This window comes from Macaca mulatta, chromosome 1 (genome assembly GCF_049350105.2).
Source record: "Macaca mulatta isolate MMU2019108-1 chromosome 1, T2T-MMU8v2.0, whole genome shotgun sequence".
NCBI classification, from domain to species: Eukaryota; Metazoa; Chordata; class Mammalia; order Primates; family Cercopithecidae; genus Macaca; species Macaca mulatta.
In genome coordinates, this window is record NC_133406.1 from 201,666,136 (window position 1) to 201,687,773 (window position 21,638).

The 21,638-nt window shown below is 44.9% G+C and overlaps 1 protein-coding gene and 1 non-coding gene across 4 annotated transcripts in view; one reads left to right on the forward strand and one right to left on the reverse strand.

The window, feature by feature from the left end:
- MACF1 (microtubule actin crosslinking factor 1) overlaps positions 1-21,578 on the reverse strand; it is a 384,222-nt gene extending 362,644 nt beyond the window's left edge. For all 3 annotated transcript variants that reach the window (XM_077962816.1, XM_077962815.1, XM_077962806.1), the window contains exon 1: positions 21,257-21,578. In XM_077962816.1, the coding sequence (XP_077818942.1) occupies positions 21,257-21,350 (94 nt within the window). In that variant the 5' untranslated portion in view covers positions 21,351-21,578. The remainder of the gene's footprint in view (positions 1-21,256) is intronic.
- Positions 2,611-2,715, forward strand: LOC114674908 (U6 spliceosomal RNA). The gene has a single exon (XR_003726004.1). It is a non-coding gene; the product is annotated as a U6 spliceosomal RNA (small nuclear RNA).
- Positions 21,579-21,638: the final 60 nt, after the last annotated feature.

Below are 21,638 nucleotides of genomic sequence, written 5' to 3' on the forward strand. Positions count from 1 at the left end.
TCACACCACTGCACTCCAACGTGGGTGAAAGAGCGAGACTCTGTCTCAAAAAAAAAAAAATATATATATATATATATATTTTTTTTTTTTTTTAATATTTTTTTTTTTTTTTTCTAACAAGCTATCAAATGCTGGTCCTTGGACCACCACTGACTGCCAAGTTATTCTATTCTGCTTCTGATTACTACAACTCCTCCTCCTCCTGGATCACCACCTCCATCCTTTATCTCAGTGATCAGCTAATGAAAAAGATCTACTCCCAAATGACTGAGGAACCTCCTAATTAGTCCTTTGTTTTTCTGTCACTTTCACTATTCCCTCCTCTCCTGTTCCGGACCCCACCCTCCTTTCTAAGGTAGGCTACACAAAGCTACCTAAGAGGAAGCTAACAGGGCGTTCAAAATGAATGTCTGTGGTATAAGGAAAACTAAGGAAACTATGTTAACCTTGGATGATTTGCAGTAACAAGGTCCAACTCAAAATCCACATCAACATTGTGGCTCTGGCGAGAATGCTTCTGGAATAAACTGGAAACTATGGGTTATTTACTCCCATCATTTCTCCAAAGATAATGGGTGAGACCTCTCCCCACCCCCACTCTCAGCTTAGGTCTCTGAGCAACACAGGTAATTATGATCTGCCCACTTACTACTGAAACCATGAATTTCAACTGGGTTTAGTCCTCACCTGTCCTCACCTGGTCTACCTGCCCTGTATTTTAGACATAGTTTTTGTTTGTGCTCTTCATGCTTAAGAGTACTACTGGCCAGGCGTGGTGGCTCACGCCTGTAATCCCAATACTTTGGGAGGCTGAGGCGGGTGGATCACGAGGTCAGGAGTTCAAGACCAGCCTGGCCAAGATGGTGAAACCCTATCTCTACTAAAAATACAAAAAATTAGCCAACTTTGGTGGTGGGCACCTGTAATCACAGCTACTCGGGAGGCTGAGGTAGAGAACTGCTTGAACCCAGGAGGCAGAGGTTAGAGTGAGCCAATATCACCCCACTGCACCCAGCCTGGGTGACAGAGCAAGACTCCATCTCAAAAAAAAAAAAAAAAAAAAAAAAAAAAAGAATATTACCAAACACAAAAGTGGCTGCACTGTACAAGTATGTTACATAATCACCTTTCTATAGTTGTTCTGGATCCCTGGTTAAAAAGAAAGTCTGAAATGTGAATTATATACGATACAACTGAGTGGGAGTATGTGAAACACAGGATTTTTTTTTCACTCAACAGCCCTACAGACACAACCCCACTGCTCCATGGGGTTATCTTAAGGTAAACAATTTTTGTAACTCTACTTGAGTAGTTCAAATCAGACCATTTTCAAGAGTAATCTGATCTGGGAATCTTAAAGCAACCCAGACCACAAATCCAAAATTTTCCTGTGCCTTAAGGTAAAAGAAGGCCAAATGGAGTTAATCAGGCCTGGGTTCGAAACCCAGTTCAGTCACTTACTAGCTGTGTGACCCTCCGGGAAGTGATATAGGTTCCTTAAGCCTCAGTTCCCTCATCCGTTAAAATCTAGTAAGGTTACGGGACTATCATAGGAAGTCATTTATGACGATTAAATAAGACTGGCCTGGCACGGTGGCTCAAGCCTATAATGCTAGCACTTTCGGAGGCCGAGGTGGGCAGACCGCCTAAGGTCAGGAGTTCAAGACTAGCCTGGTCAAAATGGCGAAACCCTGTCTCTACTAAAAATATAAGAAGTTAGCCGGGAGTGGTGGCACGTGCCTGTAGTCCCAGCTACTCAGCAGGCTGAGGCACAAGAATCGCTTGAACCCGGGAGGCAGAAGTTGCAGCGAGCTGAGATCGCGCCACCGCACTCCAGACCAGGCGACAAAGCAAGACTCTGTGTCAAAAATAAATAAATTAATTAATTAAATAAAACAAAATACCTGACATATAGGAAGGGCTCAATATATATTAGCTTCTTCCCTTTTGCTTCTCCACCCCTCTTCATAGAGATAATACAGTTAAGTACATAATACACATTAGTACCAAACCACATTAAGGAACTGTGATTAAGCATCATTTTATTTAATTTTTTTTTTAAATCCATTTACCTGGTAAGGAGATATGGCTTTAGCTTGAGGAAGTTATTGTTCCTTTCCATGCCTCTTTTCCTTATGGGGAACAAGAGTGAACCAACTTAACATTTCCAATTCATTCATTCAATATTTATTGGAGCAGCTACTTTACACCAGACACTCTTCTAGGTGCTAGGGAAATGAGTTAATACACAAATAAAAACCTCTACTCTTAAGAAGTTTGCATTCTAGGCCGGGCACGGTGGCTCAAGCCTGTAATCCCAGCACTTTGGGAGGCCAAGACGGGCGGATCACGAGGTCAGGAGATCGAGACCATCCTGGCTAACATGGTGAAACCCCGTCTCTACTAAAAAATACAAAAAACTAGCCGGGTAAGGCGGCGGGCGCCTGAAGTCCCAGCTACTCGGGAGGCTGAGGCAGGAGAATGGCCTGAACCCGGGAGGCGGAGCTTGCAGTGAGCTGAGATCCGGCCACTGCACTCCAGCCTGGGCAACAGAGCAAGACTCCATCTCAAAAAAAAAAAAAAAAAAAAGAAGTTTGCATTTGCATTCTAGTGCTCACTTCAGCAGCACATATACTAAAATTGGAACAACAGAGAGATTAGGGAGGGCCCCTGCACAAGGATGACACACAAATTCGTGAAGTGCTCTACATTTTTAAAAAATAGTTAGAATAAGACCTAATATTTGATAGCACAAAAGGGTGACTATAGTCAATAATAACTTACTTGTACATTTTAAAATAACTTAGAGTGTAATTAGATTGTTTGCAACACAAAGATAAATACTTGAGGGGATAGATACACCATTCTCCATGATGTGCTTATTTCACATTGCATGCCTGTATCAAAACATCTCATGTACCTCATAAATACATGCACCTATTACGTACCCAAAAACATTTTTTTTAAAAATCTTTTTTAAAGAAGTTTGCATTGTTGACCGGGTGCGGTGGCTCACACTTGTAATCCCAGCACTATGGGAGGCCAAGGTGGGTGGATCATGAGGTCAGGAGTTCAAGACCAGCCTGGCCAACATGGTGAAACCCCATGTCTACTAAAATACACAAATTAGCCGAGTGTGGTGGTGCACACCTGTAATCCCAGCTACTCGGGAAGCTGAGGCAGGAGAATCTCTTGAACCCAGGAGGCGGAGGTTGCAGTGAGCCAAGATCACACCATTGCATTCCAGCCTGGCCAATACAGTGAGACTCAGTCTCAAAAAAAAAGTTTGCATTGTAGTAGGAAGACTCAGACAACAACCGAAATAAATAAAATATGTTACATAATAACAAGGAGCTCCAGGAGTCAGGTGAAGTAGAATTATAACATCCCAAGGGGAAAGTGAATTTGAGAAACAGAGGTTAAAGGCTTATGCAGTTTTAAAATTCTATGAAATGGAAATTAGAAAATGGTATAAAGAGGCTTTATTGGCCAGGGGCGGTGGCTCACGCCTGTAATCCCACCACTTTGGGAGGCCAAGACAGGTGGATCACCTGAGATCAGGAGTTCGAGACCAGCCTGACCAACACGGAGAAACCCCGTCTCTACTAAAAATACAAAATTAGCCAGGCATGGTGCCACATGCCTGTAAACCCAGTTACTCAGGAGGCTGAGGCAGTAGAATCGCTTGAAACTGGGAGGCAGAGGTTGCGGTGAGCCGAGATTGTGCCATTGCACTCCAGCCTGGGTAACAAGAGAGAAACTCCCGTCTCTTAAAAAAAAAAAAAGAGGCTTTATTATATTCTGCACATTACAATTCTCCATCTGATAGCAACACTTTAGTCTTAAGCTCTGAAAAGGACAGATTATATATTTAGTTTACACAAAGCATTCAGTATTTAGAATTTCTCCACTGGATGGATGGGAAAAGCATTCAGTAAAATCAGGAACATAGGAGAAGGGCAGACCCAGGAGCAGGGACGGGGACAACAATGTCCCTTTTGGACATATCAAGTATGCAACATCTGTGGAACAACCACGTGGAAAAAAACATTGTGAAAGGTGCTGGAAGTTGCTGAAAACACTAAGAAATAAAACAACCAGCATCATTTGCAAAGTGGCTCAATTCATGAAGTGCATCATATGCATCTCATCTGACATAATCTAGAGCTTCAAAGAGATCACAATACAGCCAGGAAGTTCAGACAAATACACATGAAAAGTAACAGCAACAACAACAACAAAAACTAAGAAATGTTATAAGGGAGTTTTGGCTTAAGGAATTACAAGAATTACAATTATAACACTTGTTTGTTTTTTAGGTTGTTTTTTTTTTTTTTTTTTTTTTTTTTTTGAGACAGAGTTTCACTCTTGTTGCCCAGGCTGGAGTGCAATGGCACAATCTCGGCTCACCACAACCTCCGCCTCCCCAGTTCAAGTGATTCTCCTGCCTCGGCCTCTTGAGTAGCTGGGATTACGCGCATGCGCCACCATGCCCAGCTAATTTTGCATTTTGACTACAGACGGGGTTTCTCCATGTTGGTCACGATGGTCTCGAACTCCTGATCTCAGGTGATCTGCCAGCCTTGGCCTCCCAAAGTTCTGGGATTAGAGGCGTGAGCCACCGTGGCCTATAACACTTGTTATATTTAAAGACCATAATGAAATCACCACTTAGTTTTCCAATTTCTAGAACTTTTATTTATTTAACTTTCCATATCATCACAAGCCTGTTTACTGGAGATATTATACATCTTTATAAGTCAGAAAATAATCAAGAAAAAGAGGAGGAAGAGGAGGAGGAGACAAAAGGATGCTGGAGTTTCGGTTCTGCTATCAGACAACATATATAGGCAAGGCAAAGCAAAGTAACTAATGACAGCGACAAATACTATTTTCTGCATTTATTAGCCCCCTTAATACTGCCCCCAAACCTATTTCCTCTTACCAGAGCACCTGTGCTCCAGCTACACAAGATATTTTGTCTTACGCCTTCACAACCACATATTCATGCCAAGGCCTAGACCATTCCCTCCACTGCCTCACTGCTTTCCAAGTACTTCCCACAGGATAATCAGAGAGAGGAGGCCTGAGAGATGGGCACGTAATGCTCCATCTATCTTTCTCTCCCACAGGGAAAGTAAAGAAAATTTCCAGCCCTTTGGCAGTTCCTCATTCTTCCTAATAAAGGCAGTATTAAATGAATACTGTTATTACACTTATTAACAATAAGAACAAGAACGAAAACAAGGATCCAGTCCTCTGACAGGTATGAGGACCTCAAAGTACTCCACCTACTCTGGTCCCTGTTTTCCATTTGGGAAACTAACCAACAAAGGCTAGGACAAGTGCTACACTCTGCCCTTCTAGAGGTGACTCAGGCCAGGTCAGTTAGCTTCTTTCCAACCCTGCACTGACCCATGCTCAGGCTGCAACTCGCCTTGGCTGCTGCTCTGTCTGTGGTGCTTGTGAGCACACGAGTGTTTGTAGTAGGTGTGGAATAAATTTCCTCAAGTTACAAAGATAACTGTACCAGAAGAGCCAAGCCTTCCAGGCACTCTCCCTGCTGGAAACTGGAGCCTCCCACTTCAGTGACAGGTCACCACTAGAGAGCAACGGTCCTGTTAGGATCCTTTCCCATATGTATAGATAATATGGCCAAAAGGTCCTGCATGACTAGAAAGGATATCAGAGAGAAATTACCTGGTACCAAAGGGCCACAGGTGGCAGCTCTCTGCCATCTTAGTTGGAGCTGAAGAGGGTCTTGTCTCTGTTAATCCTCTTCCTCACTGACTACATGTCTTTTTAGCATATCTTCTACTGTGAAAATGATAGCTAAATGAGGAGTAATCACCCATTATTTGTTCAACCACTTACACATTCTTTATCGTCTTTTGTCATTTGTACTGTGTATTATATACTGTAAATCCCTAGAGGACAGAGGGTTTATGAACTCTCAGTGTTATATACTATATACTACATTCAAAGAGGCTCTTAACAGAGACATTTTTGCTGATGGTGATAACAATAGTACAGGAAGTCTGTATACACAAAGAGGCATGCCCTAAAGTCAACCATTCATGGCAATAGATGAAGCCACAAGCAAGGGACACCCAAGTAAACACACACACACACACACACACACACACACCCCTCTTGCAGGTTGAGAGACAAATTGTACTGGACAAGCCAAACCAGGGAGTGAAAACAAGATCAAAGATTCTCCAAATTAGTGGAGACATACCTTCCACTCCCCAGTGTGATTCATGGCAAGTTTATCTGATAAGAGTCCAACTTCACAAAATAAGGAGCACAAAACAAGTCACACTGTGGGGAACATGGCAATAAACAACTAAAGATGTGGAATGTGCCAATGGGAAATAACTACATCAATTCTGAGCTGGCCCTAACACATTAGGAAATATCCTCTACAGTGGAAAAAAAACCAAGCAAGTAGAGGACAAAGGGTAACTAATACTCTTTTTAGATATAAAGGTCAGATAAACTCTGAAGGACACTATCACATCTGAAAGGTGGTGGTTATATTGAACCTGTTAAGGTAATGCAGGTAGGGCTCTGAGTCATGAGAACAAATCTATCTCCTTCATTGCCTGCCTGCCAAAACAAACAAGAAGGAGGCTGCATTTTCCACAGTAGTCCCTCTGTCCAGTCTTGTAAAAACCCAGGTCTTCACAAGCCTAGTGCAAATAGAACTGGGTATACTAACTATGTAACCTTCATGGAAAGCAAAGCTCAAAAATGTTTCTAAGCTCAGCTACCTTGGGGAGAGTAGTAAAGCTAACCTGTTAAGATTAATGAAGAAGCTAAGCCTGGAGTTCACTCTCAAACCAATGAATCCTCCACTATCCATGTCAGATAATGAGATGGGGATTAAAGACCACAAGTGAGGAAAGCCTCTCTCTATGTCAAAAGTCAAGATGTCCTGTCCAAAAGTCAAATTATCTCAACAAAAATATAAGAATTAATTTCTGCGTAGCACTTTGCTAAATGACAAGCAGGAATGCAAGTTCCATATATGCTCCTTCCCAGAGGAGTAGACAATGTTACTGGGGGGCCAAAATACAAGCCAGCCAGAGAACAATACATACAAATAATCGATAATGAAACTGATGCTACATTTTTAGACAAACTACAAGGTCCCCCGGGCCTTTTTTTTTTTTTTTGAGAGAGTCTCACTCTGTTGCCCAGGCTGGAGTGCAGTGGCATGATCTTGGCTCACTTGCAAGCTCCACCTCCCAGGTTCACGCCATTCTCCTGCCTCAGCCTCCCAGGTAGCTGGGTCTACAGGCACCTGCCACCACGCCCGGCTAATTTTTTGTATTTTTAGTAGAGATGGGGTTTCACTGTGTTAGCCAGGATGGTCTCGATCTCCTGACCTCGTGATCCGCCAGTCTCAGCCTCCCAAAGTGCTGGGATTACAGGCGTGAGCCACTGTGCCCGGCCCAAGGACCCCTTATTCTTCTGTCAAAACTATGCTGGGAAATTCTGATCCTGGATCAATCTACCTGTCTGCCTTGGAATCTATTACAATCAGGTTGGTGAGTGCTTCTAGGGCTAGAGGGAAAAAAAAAACACACACACACACACACACACACACACACTCACACACACCCTTCTCTCCTTCCTCCTGACTCTTAGCAAATAACTTCACCTCCTACTTCATAGAGAGAATATGAGCATCAGGAGAAATCCCCTCAAGTTCCTACACCTCTAACCAACCAACTTAATCACCTGCATTCTTACTTTTTACCCTCTGACCTTTCTGAAAGACACACTTTTGACTCTAGATCCCATGCTCCATCAATTTTTATCTCCCTTTTTTGAATTTTATTATATCTTCCTTCTCTACTGGCTCTTTCAAAACAGCACTTAAAATAAACATGCTCAAGTCTCTCCTACGTTACAATATATAAACAAAACTCTCCCCACCCTTCACCTGTCTTCCTTCTCTTCCTTCAAAGTCCAAGTTCCAAAGGTCACTGACTCCTCTTCTGCACTTTCCATTCACTTCCCACAACTCCGCTGAAAACGTTCCAGTAACAGTAACCTTTATATCAACATCTATAGTCTTTGTCTTATTTGACCTCTGCATAATCTACACTGTATGTCACACACTCCTTGAAACTCACTTCTCTCCTGTTCCTCTTACCTTTCTGACCACTCTCTTTCTGTGGACAATTTCCTTCAGGAGATCCTCTTACTCTGCTTCTGACACCATTCCCCTGTTGGAGTTCCCCAGAGTTTTTGTCTCGATATACATACACTCCTAAAGCCAGCTCCTTCTCCCCTCCTATGGCTGTGGTTTGATAAGCTAATGACTCTCTCACCCTCTCACCTATCACTCTCCTAAGTTCCATGTTCATTACAACCAACTACCTCCTAGACATCTCTACCTAGCATCCCTCAGAAGCCTCGACCGCAATGTAACCTAAATTAAACTCAGTATCTTCTCCTGGATCAACACTGCCACTACTTCATTGAAAATAACCTTCCTCCTCTTATATTCTCTATTTTAGTTCACGACACGACCCACCCACGCAAATACCCAAGCCAGAAACCTGCAAGTCATCCTAGGTTCTTCCCTCTCCCCCTCATACACTACATTCAATTAGTCATCAAAACACATGGATGCTACCCCTTCACATTTCTTGATTTGCCTGCTTTGTTACATTACTACTTTCACAACCTTAGTTTCACTCCCTGCCTAAATTCCTGTGACAGCCTCCTAACTTGTCCGCCACTAGTCTTTCCTCCCCGCCCCTACCTTCCTTGGCACTGCTGCCAGAGGAAGAGTACTCCTAAATGTAAATCTAAGCACAGTCTTCCTTGCCTACTTTTTTTTTGAGACGGAGTCTCGCTCTGTTGCCCTGGCTGGAGTGCAGTGGCACATCTCAGCTCATTGCAAGCTCCACCTCCCGGGTTCACGCCATTCTCCTGCCTCAGCCTCCCGAGTAGCTGGGACTACAGGCGCCTGCCACCACGCCCGGCTAATTTTTTTTTTGTATTTTTAGTAGAGATGGGGTTTCACCATGTTAGCCAGGATGGTCTTGATCTCCTGACCTCGTGATCCACCCGCCTCGTCCTCCTAAAGTGCTGGGATTACAGGCGTGAGCCACCAGGCCCGGCCCCTTGCCTACTTTTATTTAATGGCTCCCAAAAGCCTTTAGGATAAAGTCCAAGCTCTATACAATATGACATACAAAGCCAGTCAACATTTTTGTCCTGCCCACTCTCCCTACCTCATCTTCTCTCTCCTTCCCTCACATCCTACGCTCCAACCTTACCAATGCCCAATATTACCCCTCTCAAACTTGCTCATCCCCTTACTTCTGTTCATGCTGCCCAGAATGCTCTTTCCCCAAACGTTTTGCTCGGGGTCCCACATCCTTTAGGTAACAATTCAGGTTTCACTTACTCTTGGATGCCTTCCTGGACACTTTCCCACTCTGGCTATACTGGGTACTCCTCTTCACTACCACAGCACCAGTATTTCTCTAAATGATAGCACTCCCTATAATAGACAGTAACTGTCAGTTTGCCAATATGTTTCCTCCATTAAACAGTAAGATCATAGAGATACAAGGACAATATCTTTGTCGTCTCAGCATGTCGCCTACTCTCTGGTTCATAGTAGACATTCAATAAATATTTATTAACTAAATGAATAAATGGGCCAGGCACGGTGGCTCACGCCTGTAATCCCAGCACTTTGGGAGGCCAAGGCAGATGGATCATGAGGTCAGGAGATCAAGACCATCCTGGCGAACATGGTGAAACCCTGTCTCTACTAAAAACACACAAAAAAATTTGTCGGGCATGGTGGCGGGTGCCTGTAGTCCCAGCTACTCAGGAGGCTGAGGCAGGAAAATGGCATGAACCCGGGGGGCGGAGCTTGCAGTGAGTGGAGATCGCGCCATTGCACTCCAGCCTGGGTGACAGAGCAAGACTCCATCTCAAAAAAAAAAAAAAATTAAATGAACAAATGGATCCTCCAAACAAGCCTGCTGACACCCTGGGAGATTAGCAAATCAAGATATAACTGGCCTCCACACGGTGGCTCACACCTGTAATCCCAGTACTTTGGAAGGCCGAGGCAAGCAGATTGTGTGAGCTCAGGAGTTCAAGGCCAGCCTAGGCAACATGGCAAAACCCCATCTCCACAAAAACTAGCCAGGTGTGGTGGTATGTGCCTATAGTCCCAGCTACTTGGGGGGTCAGGTTGGGAGAATCACTTGAGCCTGGGAGATTGAGGCTGCAGTGAGCTATGATCATGCCACTGCACTCCAGCTTGGGTGACAAAGTGAGACCCTGTCTCAAAAAAAAGATAGATAGACAGACAGACAGACAGACAGACAGATAGATAGATAGATATCTCTGAAGATTGCAGAGGGGATTTTTTTTCAATACAGGGATCTCACTATGTTGCCCAGGTTGGCCTCAAACTTCTAGGCTCAAGCAATCCTCCTGTCTCAGTCTCCCGAGTAGCTGAGATTACAGGCCTGAGCTACTGTACTCAGCTCTCAGAGGGGATTTAAGGGTATTTCTTATGCAATTCTTGCCAGGTATTTATTCCTGGAAACATACAATGAAAGCTGTCCAGAGAATGGGTAGAATAGGTGGACTGGGGGATTCAGCATTGCTAATTTAAATGAGAAGTAAAGGCTAAGAAATACAACCTTGAGTTACAGTTCAAATGCACAGCCCTATCTAAGAAGTTCAGAAGGAGTAAAAGTTTTTTTTTTTTTTTTTTTTTTTTTTTTTGAGACAGAGTCTCGCTCTGTTGCCCTGGCTGGAGTGCAGTGGCCCAATCTCAGCTCACTGCAAGCTCCACCTCCTGGGTTCCAGCAATTCTCCTGCCTCAGCCTCCCAAGTAGCTGGGACTACAGGCACGCACCACCACACCCGGCTAATTTTTGGCCCAATAGGGTTTCACCATATTGGTCAGGCTGGTCTCAAACTCCTGACCTTGTGATCCACCCGCCTCGACCTCCCAAAGTGCTAGGATTACAGGCATGAGTGTGCCAGGCCACAGTAAAATCTTTAAAAGATTTTTATTAAAGAAGTAAGATGTAATCCCAGCATTTTGGGAGGCCGACGCGGGCGGATCACTTGAGGCCAGGAGTTCGAGACCAGTGAACACGGCGAAACCCTGTCTCTACTAAAAATACAAAAATTAGTCAGGCATGGTGGTGCAAGCCCGTGGTCCCAGCTACTCGGATGGCTGAGGCACAAGAATTACTTGAACCTGGGAGACAGAGGAGGCTGCATTAAGCCAAGATCGCACCACTGCACTCCAGCCCAGACAGCAGAGCAAGACTTTGTCACAAAAAAAAGAAGAGAACTTTGTTCTAGAAAAGTCCTGGGATGAGGGGTAATTATTTTTCAAGGCAAATCTTCTAGAAAAGAATTAGCAATGTTAGTATCTAAACTTAATTCCCTGTACCTGCCCAAAATGTTCTCAAATATGACCCTCTCTTCTTTAACAGTCATCCCTAGAGCTGGGCGTAGTCCCAGTTTCTAAGAAGGCTGAAGCAGGAGGATCGCTTGAGTCCAGGAGTTTGAGGCTACAGTGAGCTATCATCACCCCACTATACTCCAGCCTGGGCAACAGAGCAAGACCCTATCTCAAAAAAATTTAAAAATCCCAAAAAAGTAATCCCTTAATCTAACCTCATGACTCAATTACAATGCGGCTTCCCAGAGAATAGATTTCCACTGTCATCCATAATTTACATAACCTCTTCAGTAATCCTGCCTGTCACATAAAATTCAAATTCTTCCTACTAGCATTCCGGATCTTCCTCTCCCTACCCCTAATCTCAATATCATTCTTTCAGTGTTTCTAAGTGTCTCACCCATCTCCCTAATACCACTTTCCCCATCATAGTATCTGCTTATAGGTACTAGTAGAATATAGTGCACACAGTGAGCTTATTCATGGTTGTTGACTGACTAAAAAGCACAGAAAAAAAAAATCACTTCTTATATGTCTTAATCCAACATGTTCCTGCAGGTTGAAAACTATAAACTCCAAAAGACACTTCAAGCAAGCCCTTTCTTTTCATCAACACAAAGGAATTGTGTTTATTGTTCTGAATAAAAATCACTACAGAAATTTGCCATGGTAAGAGGGGATCCAATGATACATCTGGCAATGCTCTTGCCTAAAAGAAAGATGCTGACTGACCAATTATTTAATGAGTCTTAGGTGACTACTCATCATCCCTGATAATTGGAACATTCCTGATGGTTGACACATGGTCATACAGAAGAAAGCAATTTTGAACAGAGAAAAATAAAAGCTTGTGCCCAATGAAAGCAGACTTACACTATAACACAATTTTAGGTAGCCACAGCAAGTGGAGGATATAAGATCCCAGGCAAGCAAAAAAGATCCCATCCTTGGCCAGGAACGGTGGCTCACGCTTATAATCCCAGCAGTTTGGGAGGCCAAGGTGGGTGGATCACCTGAGGTCAGGAGTTCGAGACCAGCCTGGCCAACTTGGCGAAACTCCACCTCTACCAAAAATACAAAAATTAGCCGGGCATGGTGGTACATGCCTGTAGTCCCAGCTACTTGGGAGGCTAAAGCAGAAGAATGGCTTGAACCCAGGAGGCAGAGGCTGTAGTGAGCTCAGATTGCGCCACTGTACTCCAGCCTTGGTGACACAGTAAGACTCCATCTAGAAAAAAAAAAAGTCCCATCCTTGCGCATTCCATTCTCTCCCAAGCATCTACCTGTTTGTCAGCTTGCCTCTCCATCCCCTGCCCCCACACATCCCCCACCCAAAAACCACAGAAAGCATATTATCTAAAGCTCTGTATACTTTCCTGTATTGTTTACAATTTTCCACATTAATATATGTTCATAATATGAAGAGAAATTATTTAAAAATATAAATCAAAGTCCATGTCTCTAAAAATAACATATGCACTGATATGCTCGCCCCTTCTCTCAAGAGAAATCCCCTACCAATTAACCCACATACATAAGAAGTATAAAAAGTCCCTACACTAAAAGAGCATAAAACTTCATTACGGAAACACAACAGTCCCAGCTATTTGGGAGACTGAGACAAGAGGATCACGAGTCCAGGAGTTCGAGCCTACAGTGAGCTATGATCACGCCACTGCACTCCAGCCTGGATGACAGAGGAAAGATTAATTTTAGAGTAATCAGAGAAAGCCGCATGAAGAACGCAGGTTTCATGCTTGGCTTTAATAAAAAAGAGATAAGCTGGGCACAGTGGCTCACACTTGTAATCCCAGCACTTTGGGAGGGTGAGGCAGGAGGATCACTTGAACCCAGGAACTGGAGACCATCCTGGGCAATACAGGGAGATCTCAACTCTGAAAGAAAAAAAAAAAAAAAAAATATATATATATATATATATATATATATACACACATACACACACACACACACACACATACACACACACACACACATATTTAAAATTAGCCAGGCATGGTGGCACACACCTGTAGTCCCAGCTACTCAAGAGGCTGAGGTGAGAGGATCACTTGAGCCCAAGAAGTCGAGGCTATAGTGAGCCATAATCACACCATTGCACTCCAGCCTGGGCAACAGAGCAACCCTGTCTCAAAAAAAAAAAAAAAAAAAGATAAATAAGAAATAAGGGCCGGGCGCGGTGGCTCAAGTCTGTAATCCCAGCACTTTGGGAGGCCGAGACGGGCGGATCACAAGGTCAGGAGATCGAGACCATCCTGGCTAACCCGGTGAAACCCGTCTCTACTAAAAAATACAAAAAACTAGCCGGGCGAGGTGGCGGGCGCCTGTAGTCCCAGCTACTCGGGAGGCTGAGGCAGGAGAATGGCGTGAACCCGGGAGGCGAAGCTTGCAGTGAGCTGAAATCCGGTCACTGCACTCCAGCCTGGGTGACAGAGCAAGACTCCATCTCAAAAAAAAAAAAAAAAAAAAAGAAATAAGGTTTGAATGCTGGGTGCGGTGGCTCACACCCGTAATCCTAGCACTTTGGGAGGCCAAGGCAGGCGGATCACAAGGTCAGGAATTCGAGACCAGTTTAACCAACGTGGCAAACCCCATCCCTATTAAAAAATACAAAAATTAGCCAAGCGTGGTGGCATGCACCTGTAATCCCAGCTACTCAGGAGGCTGAGGCAGGAGAATCACTTGAACCCAGGAGGTGGAGGTTGCAGTGAGCTGAGATCATGCCACTGCACTCTAGCCTGGGCAACACAGCTAGACTCTGTCTCAAAAAAACAAAACAAAACAAAAAAAAGATTTAATAATCAGGAAGGGAGAGGGCATTCCTGGAAAAGAGAATGTAAACAAAGGCACAGGACCCAAGGGGAAGGGTTGCTAAGCTCAGCCCAAATGGAGAAGAGAACTGTGTTAGGCGGTAACTGTTGGTATAGTTGGGTGTGCAGAGTAAGTCAAATTATGAAAAGCCCTGAAAGAGACAAAGAATAAGAGATTCATTCTAATTTACTTCAGGAACTGAGAAGCTCTGGAAGAAAAAAATATTTCATTAGAAATAACAAACTAGTTACTTTCAGAAGATACACACCTGAAATCCCAGTGTTTTGGGAGGCCAGGGCAAGAGGATGGCTTGAAGCCAGGAATTCGAGACTAGCCTAGAAAACATTGCTAGACCCCATCTCTATGAAATAAAATATAATAATTAGCTGGGCATGGTGGCATGCACCTTTAATCCTAGCTACTCGGGAAGCTGAGATAGGAGGATCACTTGAGCCCAGGAGTTCGAGGTTAGAGTGAGCTACAATGGTACCACTGCACTCCGGCATGGGTGACCCTGTCTCCAAAAAATTGGAATAAACATTCTTAGATACCACAAGCCATTTACCAGGCCAGAAAATTAGTAAATGCCACCAGTAGAAGCCAGACAAGAGAGGCTTCAATTCCAATCAAAACCATGAGAGTAAAAGCAGGAGCTCTCGCATTCCATACAACCTAGTCACAACATGGCTCAATATATAATTATCAGAAGCTGAAAGGGCCAACCTTACTTAGAAAAAGGAGTAGAAAGACTGGGTGTTTTCAAGAACATTGAGAAAACACAACAGACTCCTTACAATCTATAATTGTTTATTTGTGACTTTTGATCTTGGGATATTTCTGTTCTCAGATGTGCACTCTGAAGTATTCTTTCCATCGTAGATCTCTTAAACCTGGAATTGGCACTGAAAAATACCAGGATAATAGGCTTAAGCTGGTGCATTTCCCTGGTTTGTATTATGTCACTTGCCAACAAGCTCAAGACAAGGCAGTAGCTCCCATAAGCACTGTTAGCACATGGACACATTTTATTATTTCAACAGCATGAACGTGGCCAAAACTTGTGATTTCCCAGCAGACGGACTTGACTCACTTTCTGAATTAACAGTGTTCATGTCCAGAAGTAGCAATTACTCTTTTGTTCTGGCTAAAAACTATCCACTCCAACTCTAGGACTTTGTTCTAAAAAGGAACTTAAAAACTGAGTGTAGGCCAGGCACAGTGGCTCAAGCCTGTAATCTCAGCACTTTGGGAGGCCAAGGCGGGATGATCACTTGAGGCCAGGGGTTTGAGATCAGCCTGGGCAACGTAGTGAGACCTTGTCTCTTCAAAATATTTAAAAATCGGTACTTGGGAGGCTTGAGGTGGGAAGATCACTTGAGCTTGGGAGGTGGAGGCTGCAGTGAGCCCTGATCTCACCACACTGCACTCTAGCCTGGGCAACAAAGCAAGATTCTGTCTCAAAAAAAAAAAAAAAAAAAAAAAAAAATCCATTAAAAAGGATAAATAAGCTGAATCTACATATAACCAAGAGGTCGCTTCAGAGCATTACTTAGGTAAACAATCCCAAATCCTCAGCCCATAATTTCCAATCACTGTGTTAACAAAATTTCATCATTTTGTACCACATTATTTTTGTATGAAAATTTCGATGTGACTTATATATCATAAAACTTCTCCCATAATAAGGGAAAAAGAAATTCTCCACAGTTCAGAGATCTGGAAATGTGTGTCACTTAAAGCGTGTGACTATACTTCAGAAACTAAAACTAACAACAATAATGATACTAACAAAGCATTTTCACAATCATCTCACTTAACCCAAGTCATCTGCTGTGATTTTAAAACTTTCTTCTGTGATACAATGTGAAACCTTCACCCAGAAATCTGGAGCCTGGCTCTCAGACAGTAATTTTAAGTCTGTATGCCTAAATTTACTCATCTGTGTAATACTATCCTTCAGGATATAACATATAAAGCTTAAATAAGATATAAATTCAACGTTTTTCTAAACATTAAAGGACCCTTCTGGTAGGAGATAGAAAAAAAAAAGAAAAGGAGAGAAAAGAGTTAAAAAATAAAATAGGCCAGGCGCGGAGGCTCACGCCTGTAATCCCAGCACTTTGGGAGGCCGAGGCAGGCGGATCACAAGCTCAGGAGTTCAAGACCAGCCTGGCCAACATGGTGAAACCCCGTCTCTACTAAAAAAAAAAAATACAGAAAAAATTAGCCAGGCATGGTGGCGTGCACCTCTAATAGCACCAGCTATTCAGGAGGCTGAGACAGGAGAATTGCTTGAACCTGGGAGGCAGAGGTTGCAGCGAGCCGAGATCATGCCACTGCACCCCAGCCTAGGCAACAGAGCAATATTCCATTTCAAAATAAAATAAAGTAAAATAAAATGAAACATTAAAGGACTAATATACACCCAGAGCTCATTTATAGTCTCATGAATCCCAAGAAGTTAGTATTATCATCCCTATTTTAACAAATGAGAAACCCAAAAGATCAGAGAAACTTTTCCAAGGTCACACAGTAGAAGTTAACTGGCATAAACTAGGACTGGAGCCCAAAACTGAAGAAATCCAAAGCACAGTCTTTCTACAATATCAATTTTGTATGTTAAGTAATATGCAGACTCTTCACTCGTAGCCCTCTGTGCAGTAAGTTTTGTAAGTTATTTTCTGCACTAGGATAAATGAAAATTGGTCCTAACTAGCTTCACATAACCCACAACACCTAGTGAGAAATCTGAATTTTATAAGTACCAGATAGATGTTACCAATGTCGAAATGTGAATGTTCTTTTTTATTCCTAGCCCAGCCCAGCAAGTAAAGACTATTTAGCCCTTAAAGCTTTGTGAAAACCAAAGTCTAATTCCGTCTGAACCAACCACCATCAACCAAGTATGCTGGTTATTAACCACCTCTTTAAAACCTAAAACTATGCTCATATGTAACCTGCTTCTTCAGTAGAGTTGGTCCCTATCCTAGGAGAAGAATAAAATCCTGGTTCTCCTACCTCCTCAACTATTCCCTCTTAATTTCCTCTGGTGTTCGTAAGGACCTCAAGCCACAGAGAAGAAAATTTTGTGACCGGCCGGTACCATCTGGATGAAATATTCCTTGAACTGATTCACTTCTCTTTTGTTTCCTTATTTACAAAGCAACCATCTGATTAGTAACTCAACTTCATAAGCACTTTGGTACTAGAAGAGGGTGCCACGGAGACCAATATAAATATTCTAACCACTGGACAGGTGTTCTCTTATTATGAATTAATAAAATTGGCATCCTAAGTGTTGGTTTTTTTATTTTTTGAGACTGAGTTTCGCTCTTGTCATCTAGGCTGGAGTGCAATGGCGCCATCTTGGCTCACTGCAACCTCTGCCTCCTAGGTTCAAGTGGTTCTCCTACCTCAGCCTCCCGAGTAGCTGGGATTACAAGCACACGCCACCACACCCGGCCAATTTTTGTATTTTTAGTAGAGACAGGGTTTCACCATGTTGGCCAGGCTGGTCTGGAACTCCTGACCTCAGGTGATCTGCCTACCTCAGCCTCCCAAAGTGTTGGGATTACAGGCGAGAGCCACCGTGCCCAGCCTTTGTTCCTTTTCCAAAACCTTCAATGTCTCCCTCACTGCCCATGGATTAAAGTCAAAAAAGAATCTTTACAAGCTAGACCTTGGATTATTTACAGTATCATGTGCTCCCACCAAAACTCTAGCCCTTTAGTGGCACCCAACTACTCTCACTCCTTAAGTCCTTCCATTCACTATCACACCTGCATACCTTTGCATGTGCTATTTACTTCCTCTGCCTTCTCCCCAGCCCACCCTCTCTTCTATCGAGCTAAATCCTATTCATCCTTAAAAGCCTCGCTGGCTGGGCATGGTGGCTCAGGTCTGCAATCCCAACACTTTGGGAGGCTGAGGCAGGTGGATCACCTGACGTCAGGAGTTCGAGACTAGCCTGGCCAACATGGTGAAACCTTGTCTCTACTAAAAATAAGCCGGGTGTGGTGGCGGGCGCCTGTAATCCCAGCTACTATGGAGGCTGACGCAGGAGAATCACTTTAACCCGGGAGGTGGAGGCTGCAGTGAGCCGAGATCTCACCACTGCCCTCCAGCCTGGGCGGCAGAGTGAGATTCCATCTCAAAACAAAATCAAAAACAAAAAAACAAAAAACAAAAACCCTCTCATGTCACCTCCTTTGTCAAATCTCCCAGGTAAACCCAAATAGGGTTTCAGCCTTCCTCTTGCTTCCATAGTATCTCTGTTCTAGCACTTATCACAGTATCATAACTACTTGTTTGCGAGTACCTTTCCCTTACCAGATGTGAATAACCAAGGGCAAAAACCAGATCTCATTCAGAATTCTGGCATCTAACATTGTGTCACCTCCAAGACAGATTTTAATGGCTGTCAGCGAATTGGGGAAATGAAGGATATACCCTGGTTCTCTTGGTTGCTGCCCACTCTGAAATGTTAGAATCCAGCGTTATTATCTAATGCCTCCTGTTTACTGGCCAGCTATCTGAAAGAACCTTTGGGACATTTAGGAAATAAGGGAGAGCATTTATTTCCATGCTGAATCATCTAATCCTGCCAAGACCATGCTCACTGCCACCACACAGAAAAAAAAAATAGTTGCCAAGCACAGTTCTGGAAAACCCATACTTGACTACCATTCCTAATACAGCTGCACTACATACACACAGCTCTGCTTCCCTCACACTCCAAATACATTACTGCCCTTCTCACCTTGGCCCTTGGGGCAGTTTAGGCAGCTGAAAATTTTAGCTCTCCTTCTGCATATAAAAATCCTGCTTCAGTCTGTAGAATGAATTAACAGCAGCAGAGAGAGATCCAAGTAATGTGGGGACCAGCCAATAAGGGTCTAGAACACCCCATCATCATCAGTATTTCCCTCTCTCTTTCCAAAACCAATACTTGGCATGATCTTCACAAACTCCTTCCCCTGGTCACTCTATAGATTCCAGTTCACTCCTCTGCTTAGACAAACTGTTCTCCTATTAAGGTAGTACGGGGATTTCTAAGTCTGAAAAATGCAGGAATTCCATAAGCAAAGTAACAAAGGCCCGGATGCTAAGCCACTCTGACTTCCCAGTGAGAATGGTGCAGTGAGGGGAAGAGAGATCATTCTGCACGGATCACAAGAGCAGACTGCACGACCACCTTATACAACTCGAGTTACTTTACTTTAGGCAACCATTTTTAACTCATTCCTCCCCTCAAGAAAGAGACCTGTATCTGGGAAGGATTAAGTTCCTACACACCTGATCAAGGTCCTTCAGAGGAAAGCCAAACTGAGTGAGACAGCTAAAAAAAAACTGAACAAAAGAGGTCTCTCCTGGAACAAGGCCTACTGCCTCCTTCTTTCCCAGCCTCATTTGCTAGGAGTCCAACTTCCTTTCCGCTGGGGGTCACCAGCACTACCATCCAGTGAGGTGCTGAGATTTCTTCACCTATTTTGGGCCTTAATTCTGCTCGTTTGAAGCTGTCACAGCCCGAGACGGTCCTAATGTATCTCCTCTCTCTGAAGAGAGCAGTGTTACTCAAAAGCCTGCAAAGGAAACTTAATGGAACCATTCACTGAGCAGCATTTTTTCAATGAAGTTCAGCAGCACAATCTAACCTCTTTGTGCTCTGAAATGAACCACATTTCTTAAAAGAAAGACCACAGGGGGTTGACAGAAAACTTGCTGCAGGCAGGAAAAGCTGGACAGTTTACAGGAGCTGATGCAGAGGGAACAAGTAGAAACCCTAGTAGGTCCTTTTTCGCATTTCATCTCTATTTTTTTTCCTGCTGCATTCCCAAGCAGAGTTCCAATGCCACAAGAAAAAAAAAAAAAGGGAGGGGGGGCGCCTTACAGCTTCTTCATTAGTTTCCCTTCACTGGGTAGGTGCTGTAAACAAGTATGCTGGGCTCAGTCATAGGGGCTGAAGTTTTCTCTCCTTCAGATAAAAAGAAACTAAGGGCCTAGTCACAAGGGCCCGAGCTAAATAAAATGGGGAAAAGTGCTGCCTGTGTCGTTTCTGGGAAAATCTCCCCGTCTGTGGATAGGATAACTGCCACCCAAAGCAAAATCCCAGAACTGGATGTTAAAGATCAAGGCAAGGGCCTCCCAAGGCCACGCATCCCTGGCTGCCACTCAGGGGCACCTACAGCAGTTAGGGAAATGCAGTTCACAGGCCCTCTGCCTGTCAAAACTTTCTCCCCACACACCCAAGGCGCAGATTAGGCATTAACTTGCACAAGTGTCTCGCAAGAGAGCCTTCAGGGCTGAAATCCGAGCTCCAAGGCAAATCTTTATGTTGGAGGAAAAAAACAAATAGACCCCTGCCTCCAGCAGGCCCAGACCCCCGGGGAGATGGGGGTCGGGGAAAGCCTCGCCACCAAATCCTGCACACTCACCCACACCGCTGCCCACCCCACCCCGAAGACACCAAGGTGCTTCCCAACCTCAGCTTCCACGCGACTCATCCGAGACTCAGGGAGACAAAAGGGGGCGAAGGAGAGACTCTCCGCGGGCACACAGAGGTCCGAGCGCCTCTGGGAGGAAGCTCGCACCCAGAGCAGATCGGGTGGTTTCTCCCGCGCCCAACTCCTCCTCCTCCTCCTCCCCAGCAACTCCCCACGGCGGCCGGTCTCCGGGCCAGCGCCTTGTCTCGCCTCCTTCCAGCTGGGGCCGGATAATAGGGCAAATCATGTAACTGGCGCTCTGAGCGCGCCGACTGCCCCGGGAGCGGGTTCCGAAGGCTCATCTCAACTCTGTAAATAAACTGGCCCCGAGAAGCAGCAGCTCAGGGCCAAGCCCCGCGCGGTGGGTGCGACCCCGCCCGGCCGCCCCACCTGCAGCGGCCGAGCCGACCGGTACCGAAGGCCACGCCGCGCCGGCCCGCGGGCCTCAGCGCCGGCCAGTCCCCGGCCCTACCTTTGTAGCGCTCCAGCACATCCTCGTACGCCTGCACGAACTCCTTCTCCTGGCTGCGGTTGGCCGGCTGCTGACCCGGCACGTAGCCGGCCATGGCCGCCCGCACCGCGTTCTCCCCGAGCCCCGGGGGCTGCCGGTTCCAGGCCCGCGCGCTGAGGCGGCGGCGGCGGCCCCAGCCTCTGCCCTTTGTGCGTATCAGAGGCGGCGACGGCGCCCTTGCTCTCCGCTGTCCGCCCGCCTCGCCCGGCCCGGCAGTCGCGCTTCGCTCCTCAGTCCGCTCGCACCCGGCCCGCTCGCGCTCCGCCGGTCCCGGCTAGCGTTTCCGCCTCCCCACCCCTCGGCTCCGCTCCTCCCTCAGCCCGCCCCGGCGCGGCGGCGGCGG